Raw genomic sequence first — 15,474 nt, forward strand, 5'->3', positions numbered from 1 at the left:
TCACTCTGGGCCATGGAGGAGGCCCAGTACAGAGAGGTTGGATTTGGAATGGGATGGGGAGTTTAGAAAACCTATGTTTTCTTTCTATTTATTTCAGTACTGGATATTTTCACCTCTTCCTCTCTCAGTATCTCACCCCCACCCCCAACCCCCTTTTCCATTTCTCTTTTGTACAATCTGGCAAGATCTTTCAGGAACTTGTGTTTCAAATAATGCACTCTTCACGATTCTAAACTCAAGGGGATACTGGTTTCCCAATCCAGGCTTTAATCGTAGGAGCACCTACACATCCCAAATATTATTCAGTCTGAAGAAGGGTCTCGACCCGAAACGTCGCCTATTCCTTCTCTCCATAGATGCTGCCTCACCGCTGAGTTTCTCCAACATTTTTGTCTAACTTCGATTTTTCCAGCATCTGCAGTTCTTTCTTAACCAAATATCATTCTAGTAGATCTGCTCTGAAATAATACCAACACATTGACATCCGTCCTTAAATGGGGACAATATTATATACAGTGCTCCAAATGAGAATGACAAGCAATGTAGGGAAAGTAACTGTACATGGTCCAGAAATTCTCAATGAATTTAATATGCACAAATGACTTTTACATTTTGTCCAACACAGTGCACTTCAGTAGACATGGATCATCTCCTCGCTCCAGATGCACGTCATATGCATGGAAGTCACCCTGTTGATATCAAACACCATACAAATGTTTTGATGCTACTTATGCAAATATTCTTCTGTACCTATAAATCCTCCATATTGAAGCAATCTGAACTGATTCAGATCCGCTCAATTCATTGAAGTCAACTTTAACCGATCCATTGTGGATAGTCCAGGACTTCCTCCTTCTTAGACATAGGTCCTGCTTTATGCATGTTTCTCAGAGTTCACTTCTCCCAACTTTTATTATTTTCCCTGTGAAATTCAGCCTGTCTGGCCTAACCCTCCCAACTAAGGGATTAGAGGGCACAGATACATACAAATATAATTAAAACTTCTCCCGACTCTTACAGAACATCTGCAATTATTTCATTTGGGTTCACGGAACACAAATAAAGTTCAATGCTGAAAAGATTGAGAATGATAGATTGTAGTAGAGTTATTTGATGTCAGCAGCAGAAAGGAAGTTTTGAATGCAACTTACCAGCCAAACTGTTAGTGTTGGCACAAAGTATGGAAGTGCAATGTCAATACTTATCCAAGCCTCTTAGCATGAATCAGTTAACGAGCCCCACATGTGCTGCCTATGTTCAGGCACTGGCCATGCAGCTAGAAACTTATGTGCAGTAGATTAACAGGAATCAATAGCTTCCCTCTTATTCTGCAGCTGAACTGCAAAAGGAATCGCTGCAAAACCAAGTACGATTGTTTCAGCAAAGAGCAGACCCAGAAATCGCACTATAATATAATAATAGGAGCAATTTGGTGGCGCAGCGGTAAAGTTGCTGCCTTACAGCACCAGCGGCCCAGGTTCAAGCCTGGGTGCTGTCTATATGGAGTTTGTACGTTCTCCGTGACTGCATGGGTTTCCTCCCACAATGATCTGCAGGTTTGTATTTCGGTAAATGGTCCCTAGTGTGTAGGATAGAACTAGAGTGCAGTGATTGATGGTCAGCATGGACATGGTGGGTCAGTTTCCGCGCTGTATCTCGAAAGCTAAAAACTAAAACTAATAAACACATAGTGCTGAAGAGTTTGTTTGCTCTAGCAATAGCATTTATTAAGAATCTCAAGTATTCCATCTGTACATTAAATCAGTCTCTCGGTGAAGATTCTGAGCAGCCTGACCTCGAATGCTGTCTGTGTGGAGTGTGTAGGGCAGTACAGAGTCAAAGCAGTTCGTGCTGCTGCCTTACAGCTCTAAGGGTCTGAAGAAGGGTCTCTACCCGAAACATCGCCCATTCCTTTTCTCCAGATATGTTGCCTGTCCCGCTGAGTTACCCTAGCTTTTTGTGTTTATCTTCACGGCTCTAAGGACCTGGGTTCAGTCTTGAGCTTAGTTGCTGCCTGTGTGGAGTTCGCATTCACCTTGTGGCCACATCCATTTCCAGTGGCTTCCAAAAGCATGCTAGTAGATTACTTGCGGACGTAAATAACTCAACGTGAGTAAGCGGCCATAGAATTTTTTTAAATTTCTTTTTTAATTGATGGGCCAGTGAGAGAATATATTGAAGCGTACAAGGGAATAAGATGGACATTAGGACTAATGGGAATGTTCTGGGAGCTGGCATGAACTTGATGGGTTAAATGGACTACTTCCGTGTTCTAGAAAGTATGCATATTAAATAAAAATGAATCGTGTTATAACTATTACCCTTTTCTAACTTTACCACAGCCCACCAAGGGGCTGTCTTCCCCAACTCTTTAATCATAATCATACTTTATTTTGCAACATACGAGGAATTTGATTTGCCACACAGTCATACTAATAAAAAGCACCAGAACACACAGAATACATTTTAACATGAACATCCACCACAGTGGCTCCTCCACATTCCACGCTGTGATAGAAGGCAAAAAAATTCATTCGGAAAACCGAAAGCCCAAGTGGATCGCAGCCGAAATCTCCAAATAATTATTCTCAAAAACATGGCAGAGATATGATCAGTTGCTTCAGCCCACCTCTCTTTTCCAGCTTTCACCCACTACTCCATCAATCTGAAGGAGAGTCCCAACTCAAAATTTTTTTATTGGAGGGATAAACTTTAGGGATACATCGTGGAAACAGGTCCTTCTGCCCACCGAGTCCTTGCTGATCAGCAATCACTCCGTACACTAACCTGCACACATTAGGGACTATGTTTTTAAACTTACCCAAGTCAATTAACCTACAAACTTGTACGTCTTTGGAGTGTGAGAGGAAACCGGAGCACCTGGAGAAAACCCACACGGTCACAGGGAAAATATACAATTCCGTACAAACAGCACCTGTAGTCAGGATCGAACCCTGGTGCTGTAAAGCAGCAACTTTACTGTTGTGCCACTGTGCCCCATCTGTCTATTCCATCCACAAATGCTGTCTGGCCCGTCAAGTTCCACCACCCTATGTGGTTTTGCTCCTTTGAAGGTTAATTACTTTTGCTTCAATATCTGCATCTAAACAAAGCATTGGAGGACAAGCTGCAGAGGGCATCGTGACATGCAAACAATTGGCGAATTACAGAAAAGGAAGGCAATAGTGTTGCTCTACACCTGAGAATAGACAGTAGCCCATAACTACTTGCAGATTAGTTCTTATAATTGGCAGCAACAGCAAACATTTCTCAGGAAAGCAGAGCATCCTTCTGATTGGGAATAATTCTATGAAATTACAAAGCAAATAGCTTTGATATGTTTATAAAAGAGAATGCAATTATATTTTCTTTATCCAATTTTCTAAAAAAATAAATACTGCTAAAATAATCTCCGAAACATAGATGTTTTAATAATTTAAATATATAGTGGTTAACGAAATGCAGATACTCCAACAAAAATATTCTATCTATCTCTAGTAAAAATTATCAACTCCAATAATATCTCAAAGCTTTATGCTTCCAGCGTTTAATAGGGAAATTGCTTCTCAGTTTCTTCCACTTAGTTAAAAGGAGGAGGGCAACAAATCAGTTCAAAGGCTGGTCGACACAAAATGCTAGAGTAACTCAGCGGGACAGGCAGCATCTCTGGAGAGAAAGAATGGGTGACGTTTTGGTCGAGACCGTTCTTCAAGCTGATGTCAGGGGAGGGAGCGGGACAAAGATAGAATGTAGTCAGAAACAGTGAGACGAGTGGAAGAACTGGGAAGGGGGAGGGGATGGAGAGCGTGAGGGTAAGCCAGGGCTATCTGAAGTTGGAGAAATCAATGTTCATACCTCTCGGGTGTAAGCTACCCAAGCGAAATCTGAGGTGCTGTTCCTCCAATTTGCGCTGGGCCTCATTCTAACAATGGAGGGGGCCCAGGCCAGAGAGGTCAGATTGGGAGGGGAAGTTGAAGTGCTGAACCACCAGGAGATCAGGTAGGTTAAGATGGAGGTGTTCAGCGAAACGATCTCCGAGCCTGCGCTTGGTCTCGCCGATGTAGAGAAGTTGACACCTGGAACAGCGGCTGCAGCAGATAAGGTTAGAGGAGAGTTCAAAGATTGGTCTGGAAATACTGATAAGATTCAGAGAGCGATATAAATGATGCCTTTTGAGGTAATTGATCTTAAACCCATCAAATGGAACCCAGGTTATCAGAGAGTGAAATGAGCAGCAAGATTCAGATTAACATCTAGTCATCCATTAAAATTTAAGCAAATTGAGCTAATTAGATTAGTGATGCAGGAACTACAAATGTTCTGTGCATTGTGGCACAGCCTAGGCAATTTATAGAACAAGAGGTATCATTATTATACATAAATGGTTAACATGTTATGCCTATTTTTGGTTTATAGAGTCAGAGTTATACAGTGGCCCAACCTACCCACACTGACCCACGTCCCATCTACAATAGTCCCACCTGCATGCTTTTGGCCCATATCCCTCCAAACATGTCCTATCCATGTACCTGTCTAATTGTTTCTTAAATGTTACAATAGACCCTGCCTCCACAACCTCCTCTGGCAGCTCGTTCCATCCACCCACCACCCTTTGTGTGAAAAAGTTATTCCTCAGATTCTATTAAATCTTTTGCCCTTCACAAACCTGTGTCCTCTGGTTCTCGATTCCCCGACTGGGCAAGAGACTCTGTGTGTCTATCTGATCTATTCCTCTCATGATTTTATACACTTCAATAAGATCACCTTTCATGTTGTTGACCTCCCCGTGGTGAGCCCTGGCAACTGACCTCAGTCAGACGAATGACAACAAACAGAGACAGCAGCAGCGCCACAGCTTGGCGCCGACCCGGAGCATGTGCCCTTTTTAGGGCGTGCAGCTACGAATGTTGAACCGGATGACATCACCCTGCTGCAGACTTTTGCTGCCTCAAACACAAGAAGAAGACCGCTCAACCTCCTGTGTTCCAAGGAATAGAGTCACGGCCTGCTCAACCTCTCCCCATAGCTCAGACCCTCGAGTCCTGGCAACATCCTCGTAGATCTTCTCTGTGCCCTTTCCAATTGTATATCATTGGCTGGAGAATTGTGCAAAATTATGGTACCAGCTACGCGCACAATTTAATGGTCTCTCCCTTTAGTATAGTTACTGTTGTCAAATCTCTGGTCTTTGTCCCAACCACCTGCTATCAGATTCTTCCCCCCCTTGCCTATGTTCACCTATTTCCTGTCACACTTTGTCCCGACTACAATCAGTCTGAAGAAGGGTCATGATCCGAAACATCACCTTTCCATGTATTCCAGAGATGCGGCCTGACCTGCTGCGTTACTCCAGCACTTTGTGTTCCTTTTTTATAAACCAGCATCTGCTGTTCCATGTTTCTTTACCCGTTTTGAGTTTTGAGTCAAAAACATTTTGACTTGTTGATTATGAGGTCGGCATGTCATCATGACCTATTTTGGCCAAGTCAAAATATTCAACAAAGGAATTTGCGTTATAGAATGTGTAATTACTTGAGAGTTACACCTAAGCTTAGAGAGATAAATGAGAAGCAGAGTAAACCTGCAAATCAGGGAATATATTTTTCATAATAATAGTGAAGTCTATGATAGAACACACATTTTATTTTAAAGCCAAATAAATATACTTAGCATTGCTAATGGCAAACCACAGGTGCCAGATTCTTTTTGTGCCATGTTGCATATGGTTTCAGAACATGCATGGTGAAAAGATACGAGATCCTGTAATACACCAGAATCTTAACTTTATGTAAACCAAGCGGAGAATAATTGGCAGTGCTTTACATGTTGCATGCCAGGAGCAGCACTCTGCACCCCAGTTCCAAAGATCAGGACCATTGAATTTCTGAACCAGAATATAATGTGCTTTCACAAGCACATTTAGACTGCTGGCCAGGGACGAGATTCTACACATTGTACTGGTGTATTATGCACTACAATTTTTGAACTGCGGATCTTGATTGTTAACCTGATTTGTTCTCTGATGCCAGTATCCATCTGGCACTAACAAAGCCTAGTATGACTTCTGGATCTCTGGAATTAATTCAGCAATCATATGATTTTGGTAGACTGTGTGTTGGGAAAGTGCCTTGATGTGCACCGATAGAAATAGGATTGGATAGCAATGAGAAGAGATAGAAAATTGCATTTGCACCAGAATTATCAAATACCCCATCACTATAATGTTTTCACTGTTTATGATTAATATGCTCAGTCTGTCAAGGTGCTGGCTTACATCCCAACACTTAAAATCATACACAACATGCTCCTTCTGACCCTGTTGCTATCCCAGTTATCAAAGAGAGCAGTTACTCCACATTAAGTAAAATACAATTAAGTTCACAGCACATTAGCAACTATTACTGCCAATTTTAAATTACACACAGATTTTCATTTCCTTTCATACACTACAAGGATGACCATGACTTGCGTCCACACGGTAGTGTATCCACGGGTCATTCAATTCATACACTCTCATAAACTAAGATTGCTGCGACCCTCACTTTTTTTTAATCTGCACAATCTCTGCAGCTTTTAGTTTAGTTTAGAGATACAGCGTGGAAACAGGCATTTCAGCCCACCAAGTCCGTGCTGACAAGCGATCCCCGCACACTAGCGCTATCCTACACACTGGAGACAATTTACAATTTTTACCAAAGCCAATTCACCTACAAACCTGTACGTCTTTGGGATGAGCGGGGAAACCGGAGCTCCCAGAAAAAGCACATGTGATCACAGGGAGAACGTACAAACTCCATGCAGTCAGCACCCGTAGTCAGAATCAAACCTGGGTCGCTGTGCTTTACCGCTGTACCATCATGCCGCCCTGCGCCACCCACTAAATCCTGCACATCATTTCCTTTCTCTTTTGAACTACCTGGTGTACTCATGTGTGGTTTAATTGTAATCATGCATGGATTATTGTTCTGGATAGTACGCAAAACACAGATTTTCACTGTATCTCGGTTCACATGACAATAATAATAACCCAATATACCATCATTCTGTTAACCTCAGTTATGAGTCAATAGGACTCGCTATGTGTTTCTACATAGCTATACTGGAAATAATTATCCCAAGCTAAGTGTCATATGTGTTACTGCTACTAAAAAATACATTGAAGATACAAAACCAAGGGAGGAGTAATTATAGTAGGATTTAGTAATCATCCATCAATGATACAAAGGCATTTTGTAAGTCATGTAAAACAAAATTCATCTTCATTGCAGCGAGATGACATAAAGTATTTTGTAAGCAAGAAACCACATGATAAATGGCCAAATTAAAAACAACTTTGTCTCAAAGCTCTTCAGCAAACCCAGTGAAATGCTGAATGCAGACATTGTTGTTGCAGAGGTTACTCAAGTGTGCAACAACACAGTACATGAACAGTCATATCAGACTGGAAACGGAACTGATGTTTGCCCTCACATTGTATTCAGACTCAATGACTGCTTAGAATAAACTATGTGGAAGTACAAAAGGAAACGATCCAATCAACAAAGTTGTAGAAACATCACTGCTGAGATCTTCAACATTACTGGTAATGTTAAAATATTTCCTTCATCCTTAAGATGCTAGGCACATGAATGAGAAATTCAAGATAAACCCATGGACTTTTATGGGCAGGTGAAGGGATTGCAGAGTCCATAACAAGGATCACAATGTAAGTAATGACCGAACTTTACATCCCAGCATTGTGTGTGGAACCAAGGGGCCCTGTAACATCTCAAGAAAGCTGAAAGGAATGTTCAATGAGCCAGAGTTTAACTATTTATTTATCTCCTGTACAATTATGGACGGATTGCCAAGAGCTTTACAAGCCAATATCTAAAATTAAAAAATAGAGTCCCTTCAAGTCCAAATTTATAAATTATAAACTCAATCTTCTCCCTCACCAGAACATTTACACAGAATGATCTTCCCTGTGCAACAAGGAACTGTTTCACTAAAATGAATAATTTGATTCATACAAATAGGCAGGATAAAGATGGTTGTACGCAAAAAGACTTGCACAATCGGCCAGTGTATCTTAGAACGTGAAGTGTAATGTGGTTGTAGATGAATGGTGTAATTCAGAGACAGACAAAATAACATATTTCGAGTTGAATTCTTGCCTGGTCAAGGCCAAGTGATTTGGGGACTTGACAAGCAGCCTGTGACTAAATTGAACACCCAACATCAGCTGCAGGCTCATATAAAAGAGAGAGAATAACAAAAATCAGCAATCATAGTCATCAGAGTTGGTCTTGAAAAGACAATCCCTCAGCTGTGCAGATTGCAGTCGATAGGGGTAATCTCATCAGTACCCAATGTCATTAGCAGGTGAACCACCAGGGCACAGTATAGTTAGTAGGGAGTGATGTGGTCATTAATCAGATAACGTATGCCACTGAATCAGCAGTGATTGGGTACTGAATTGCTGAATTACTGGAATTAAGACCATTACTTGGGAACCAAGTGGGTAATCAGAAATTGTAATATCAGCCAATTATGTTAAAAACTATTTCAATCTCACAGTTCAAATGATCCACATGGTGTCAGTTAATTCTTTCATTGTCCATTTTCAGATTCTGCTTTGCAGATTTCAGCACAACATTTGCGTTGTCACAGGACCTCTGGATCCCATTTCTGCAGCAGCAATAGCTCAATCCCCTCCCACAGTAAACGTAGGTCGACTCAGAGGAGGAGGAGTGCTACCCTTTTGCTCCAACGATGCAAGTATTGATTACGGCAGGCTGAAATATGTAAAGCAGAATCTGGAAATGGAGAAAGAAAATATTTACCTGTCAACTGCCCAGTGTATGTTATTAGGTTCTTAACAGGTTTAACGGGATGAATACGGAGTGATTGGAGCCAGACCTTACCATCACAAAATAAGCAGCAGGCCACATGGGAGAGAAGTGAGAAGATACATCTTCACCCAGAGGTAGTGAATCTTTGCAATGCTCTATTCAATAGGTTGCGGACATTCAATATCCGAGTTTATTTGAGGCAAAGATAGGTAGATATTTGGATATATTAAGGGAATCAAGAGATACAGGATTGCAACAGGAAAGTGGCGCTGAGGCAAAAGGTCTGACGAGGTGATTCTGGGCTTGGCTACTAAGCATTTAGAAAGACGGTGCTAAACTTCCTAATGTGACGGAGGTGGTTTACGTTCATTTGTAGTATACCGGACATCATTGCTTTTACACAGCATATGCTTCCTGGGTTTGCTCTGGTATGATAACAAACACAAGAAATGGAAGCTGTATTAAAAATGAGAGATAATACATTTCAATATGACATGAAAGAAGCCTTACAATTCTGTGGTCACAGAAAGGATGTCTTGCACAAATAAGTAGAACTGAAATTGGACAAAGAAAACACAAAATGTGCTGGAGTAACTCAGTGGGTCAGGCAGCATCTCTGGAGAACATGCTCACGTCCCTCAATGAATCTGAACATACTGATATATGTGGCAATGGGGAGGAAGTGGACTCCATATGAAGCTGTTCAGAGTGCTCCGTCTGCTCTTCATTTCCGGGATGTGGTTGGCCAAATCCAACATTTGGAGAGCCGGGCTCAGGCTCATCCCAAAAGTTGCCCAATGGCACAAAGCAACATCAGTGCAGAAGAGAGGGCTCGTGGTGGAGGAGGTGAGAAGACGGGAGGAGGCAGAGGGACACGTCAATGCCAACGCCAAAGCAGGGCCAATGGACTAACTGGGGGAGCCTGGAAAAGAGGAAACTCAGTTGGCATGACAACTGGCAAATGGAGGGATCTCGGGCAAGTTTCGTCATCAGATCCATTTATGATGTTCTACCATCACCCCAGAACCTGAAGCAGTGGTTGGGAGAAGACCCCACTTGCTCCCTTTGCCAAGCACCCACATCACTAAGAATAGAATAGTTTCTTTATTGTCATTGTAACATGAACCATGTACAACAAAATTTAAAAATGTCAGCCAGTCAGTGCACCATTCAAACATTTCTAAAAGCTCGGCTCACAGGCCCGGACTGAGTGGACCAGCTGCCGTGGGTCCTCCTCAGCATCCACACCGTCCCATAGGAAGATTTGGCTGCTTCCTCCGCCGAGCTGGTGTACGGTTCAGCTCTGCGGGTGCTCGGGGATTTTCTCGCCGCCGCCTGCAGCCAGGCAGTTTCAGCCCCGGCGGTGCTGGCGAGACTCTGGGAGTGGGTGAGCACGTTGGCCCCCATTCCCATTTCCCAGCACGGTTCGCCTGCGGTGCACGTGCCGGCGGTTTTGCAAAAATGTGCCACCACTGGTGGTGGTCCCCTTGCCCCGTTGTAAAGGTCGTCCGTCGGCCATTCCGCCTGCACCGCGCTTGCCTGTTTCCCCAGCCCTGTAGTTCCTGTTCTTTATGCCCCGTTACCCGATCCTGGCCTTGTTTCACCAGTCCCCAGTGTTACGCCCGCCCCGCCTACACTGGCCACGTGTTCTGGTCATTGTGTCTGGGTCCCCACTCGGTTCCGTACCTCGGATTCTGGGGGGGGGGGAGGGGGTCCTGTAGCAGCACCTGCTGGTACCTTGGGGTAGTCGAACCCTTCGATTGGCTACCTCAGACATGTGACCATGGGGAGGGGTTTTCGCACGCTTTTCTGGGCAAACCCATTCATTCAGTTCACCACCGTTGTGGTAGCAACACTGTTATTTAGCTGTCTTAAGACCATCGTTGTTTTCGTTTAACTTTCGTATTAACGTATTTTGGAAATCAACCTCTCGACTCCGTTAAACTATCACCTATTACTATTCATATGCGCAACTAACTGCCAACACAACATGACAGCCTTATTAGAAATAAGCGTGCCTATTTTCACACTCAATATCTGGTCAGTCAAGATGGTATGATATAGTGGATATATTGGCATAATAACCAGAAAGACAGTATATGTGGAGGGAGAAACAGAATTAATGGTTCAGTTCGATGGCCTTTGTGTAGAGCTGTGGGCAGAACATTTAGGAAGATGTACATTTAACTCCTGATTGATCAACAATGGAATAAACTTTAAAGAAATTACTGCCCACCAATCCATGAGAAACCACAGATAGTTGTTCACAGCAACCTTTGAAAAAAATACAGGCGGTGAGTTGAAGAAATTATGAGGAAAAGTTCTTCCAGTTCACAAACAAGATTTACCCAAGGACACCATTTAGATATGTGTTTATTCCTCAGTCTGATTGCCCGCAGAACATTTGCAGTGTATGACCAACTTCTCCAAGTGCTGATAATCTCAGTCCTCTGAAAATTGGTGACAAACTGTACTAATGATTTAGAGGGTGTAGCCTGATTTCAAATTACTGGGCATGAAAAGGATAATCAGGAAGGAAGCAGTTTGCCACATGTATGCTTTCATGTTACAAATGGAATGGAGGTTTGGATACAAATCTGGGAAGGAACAACAGGCAAGGTAATTCCAATCAATGTGTGCAGACACGGGGCAATATCAGGGAGAGTTGTGCCTAGAACTAGAACTTTAGTTACATTTAGTTTAGAGATACAGTATGCAAACAGGCCCTTCGGCCCACCGAGCCTGCGCCGACCAGCGATCCTCATACACTAGCACTATCCTACACACTAGGGACAATTTAACCAAAGCAAACTAACCTACAAGCCTGTATGTCTTTGGAGTGTGGGAGGAAACCGGAGCACCTGGTGAAAACCCACGCGGTCACAGGGAGAACATACAAACTCCGCAAAGACAGCAATCAGAGTCAGGAGTGAACCCGGGCCTGTGGCCCCGTAAGGTAGCAACTTGTGCCGCCCAGTTAGTTACATTGGGGATAAAGTTAGAGTGAGTCGAGTTAAAAGTTGTGCAGGTCTGTTAGAGCACAAAAGCTGCAGGATTGCCTCATATAATCTTCGTTATAATGTAATTCCTTTGTAGGTTCTTGCAATACTTTATATTACCTCATATTAGTAATGGTGCTACCCGATTTCAATAAACTTTTAAAAATAGTCCTGAATTGTGCTGATTTCCGAGTCTTGGCACAGTTGCTCAGGAGAGATAATCATATAAGTGAATGGCATTGACAGAAATGAAAGTTTTTGGATTTTTTATTTATAAGCCCATCCTGATATGAAAGATAATTTGCATACAAATGCAAAATCTAAAAAAAGATAAACTAATGGTCACCAACTTCAGATATTAAGTATGATAGATTACAGATAAGTTCCGACATCCTTCAGTTACTGCTAAGTTAATCATTTATATCAGCTGCCATAGACATTGCAAGAACTCTAGCCATAGTTATTATTAGATAAGGAAGGAGACCATTTTGTCCATTGAGTCAATTTTCACTCAACAGCAATCCATCAGTCCCATTCCTTCACGCACATGTGCCCATCAATGCTTTTTGTTTCTATAACCTGACACTTACACAAAGGTGGCGAATTACCTGACATCCAGCAGGTCTTTGGGTGGTGGGGAAGAAAGCATTCATCCGAAGGATAACCACATTGTTCAGGAGATATTGTATAAACTCTCCATACGCCAAATTGATCTGGATCACTATTGGTGTGGCTGCACTCTTTGCAAAACAAGTGTGCTGCTCTTATCTCGAAGTTGCAAAAATTGTGTGATGATTACTGCTGTGTGATTGTGAACTACCACAGACTTCACCCTCACTATTTGTCTGACACCTCAGAACAACATTAGTGCAATCAAGCCGTCCACCATGCATGGATAAAGGGTACAACATTCAGTGCAAGATATAACATTGAAGTCAAATAAAGTCTGATTAAAGATACATCAAAGGTCTCCAATGAGATAGATGGTAGGTCAGGGCCGGACTAGCTGATGAGAGGACTGGCCTGGTAACAGCTGGGTAAAAACTGTCCCTGAATCTGGAGGGATGCGTTTTTAAACTTCTGTACCTCTTGCTTGATGGGAGAGGAGAGAAGAGGGAGTGACCATGGTGAGACAGGTCCTTGATTATGCTGGCGTGAAGTGTAGATGGAGTCAATGGAAGAGACGATGTCCTGATTTTTAATAAGGATCATAGCTACACTTATCTAAGCAAATTTAGGATTATCTGCCACAGTTTGACAACCCTTGTAGATGGTGGAATGGGCTTTGGAGAAATCTGCTGGTTAATAGCTCAATGAAGGATACTCAGCTGTCCACCTGTTCTTGTAGCTCTTGCATTTATGTGGCTAGCCTTGATAATTTTCTGCATCATTTCTGATATTGATAGTGGGACAATTTGACGACGGTAATGATTAAGGAGGGGGGGGGGGGGGGGGACAGTAGGTGGCTAAATCTACTGAGAGCATCCTCCTAAACCTTTTTATGCTCGGATCACGGGGTACAAAGATCCCACAGAATATAAGCTCTTGATTTTATGCCACAAATACAAACATATTAATTTACAGCCATTTTACAAATCAAAAGAAAAATTCTGCGCTCTGGATTCAGTTGAAAGTATGCGGAAACCAGTGCGTCACCAAGTTACAGCTTCTGAATGCGAGACAATCTTGTCTCTGTAAACAGTTGATACGAGAACTAGCAGATATTTATCACACAGCATTGAGTAAGCAAAGTTTTGCGGCATTTGCTCAACATAACATTACTCTTTCGGTAAAACTGAAAGTCAGGCACAGACACTTAATGTGCGGTCAACGCATTCTTTCTAATTAAGACACTCACTCGCATACCCACCTTCGATAGATTTGCCAATGCTGTACAAGTTGGTAATTGACGGCCAGGATCTGTGGACTCGCTGTAAAAACGATTCCAAATCTTTCGCATTGTGGTGTTTGAATTCCAGAGTGATCACAGAGGGAATCATCGCACAAATCCACAGAAGACTTATACCTGCCGGCATCTTTCAAAAGTTTTTCTGAAAGTGTAAAAAAAACACAAATTGTAGTATCAGCTCTTTCACCAAATATCCGTTCTCTCTGGTTACTTGACAAGCGGAACGTTTCCCTGTACTGATGTGATATCCTTGTCATTTATCTTTAAGTATTATTCTCTTGTTCAGGGAACCCCTCCAAAAAATAACTGGCAGAAGTGATCCCTACCGGTTTAATCTTCTTTGAGCGCCTAATGCAACACACAGTGTGTTGATGGTTTGGTGGCATGTGTTATAAAGCAAGCTGCTCTTCACAGTCGCCGCCCAGCTCCTTTGATTGACGGAGAAACCAGCCATACCTTCTTAAGTCGTAAACTAGCAACCAACCCGGCGAAAATCAATTCACAAACAACAATATCTCCTCGCCCAAACCACCCAACACATATTCCAGAGATGAGACCTGAGTTTTGTTGTTAACAATGTAATTAGTAGAAAGGAGTCTTTCCATTGACCACAGAGTTAATTACACGCGGATGGTTTCATTGGGCGTAGATAAACACAAAAAATACTAGAGCGACTCGGCGGGTCAGGCAGCATCAGGCAGAGATACCACCAGTCCCGCTGAGTTCCTCAAGCTTTTTGCGTTCATCTTCGGTTTAAACTGGCGTCGACAGTTCCGTCCTACACCGGTTTTATTGGGCAGGCTAGTTCACAGGATGGACACCAGACTCCAGAAAAGGACACTCTATTCACAACTTTGAATGGATTACCAGACAGACAGACAGAGGAAAAGTTTCAAGGATGCGCTCAAGAAAACAAATATTACAGCATACTCACCGACTTGTGTAAGGTTTTTAGGGGTACAATCGATCAAAGTGGAGAAGGTGCAACCGGGATGATAATAACTCACATCACAACCTACTCGTCCACACATCCGTCTCATCAAAGTAAGAGTCTGCAGATGCAACATTGGCCTCATCAGCCGCCGTGTCCCTGGGGAATAACCTAAAAGGTTAAGAATAGATCAAGAATAATTAGCAGATTAGTTGTATTGTGGGACGTCCCTTCAGCAATAATACCTCACAGCAACATGGCAATGTTGAATTGCATATACAAAGGTAAAATACTGGCGACCTGAACCCAATTGTAGAACATATCTGAAGCTCTCAGCAGCGCAAGCAGCTGATGGAGGCAGTCCCATTTCATTGAAAAGTTGTTCCATGCTAAAATAATTTAGATAAAACCAGAAAATGTTTGAAATACTCAGCACAGTGGAGAGCAAAACTAAATATATTACATTTCTTCACAACAGCTCTTCTATGGTAAAGATAGACACACAGTCCTGGAGTAACTCAGGGGATAAGGCAGCACCTCTGGAGAAAATGGATAGGTAACGTTTCAGGTCAGAGCCCTTCTTCTGAATGATTGTGGGGAGCGGCGGGGGAAATGTCAAATATACTCAACCTCAGTTCGTTGTTATTCCTGCCATAAACCTTGATTATAGCATTTCAAGTCCAGAATGATGTGAAATGAGTAGGTTTACGCCAGTGGTTCTTAACCTGGGGGCCGTGACCCCCCATGGGGGTCGTTTGGGGTTTTTCCGGGGGTCATGAAGGGGTTGTAAATAACATTCTC

General features: G+C 42.6%; 1 protein-coding gene across 1 annotated transcript in view; it reads right to left on the minus strand.

Moving 5' to 3' along the window:
• Window positions 1–14,137, minus strand: part of LOC129706416 (carboxypeptidase M-like) — a 48,988-nt gene extending 34,851 nt beyond the window's left edge. The window contains exons 1-2 of the mRNA XM_055650711.1: window positions 14,069–14,137; window positions 13,704–13,884 (exon numbers count right to left, since the gene is read on the minus strand). Coding sequence (XP_055506686.1) covers window positions 13,704–13,869 — 166 coding nt within the window. The 5' untranslated portion in view covers window positions 13,870–13,884; window positions 14,069–14,137. The remainder of the gene's footprint in view (window positions 1–13,703; window positions 13,885–14,068) is intronic.
• Between the last annotated feature and the right edge of the window lie 1,337 nt (window positions 14,138–15,474).

This window comes from Leucoraja erinacea, chromosome 19 (assembly GCF_028641065.1).
Source record: "Leucoraja erinacea ecotype New England chromosome 19, Leri_hhj_1, whole genome shotgun sequence".
Lineage (NCBI taxonomy): Eukaryota > Metazoa > Chordata > Chondrichthyes > Rajiformes > Rajidae > Leucoraja > Leucoraja erinaceus.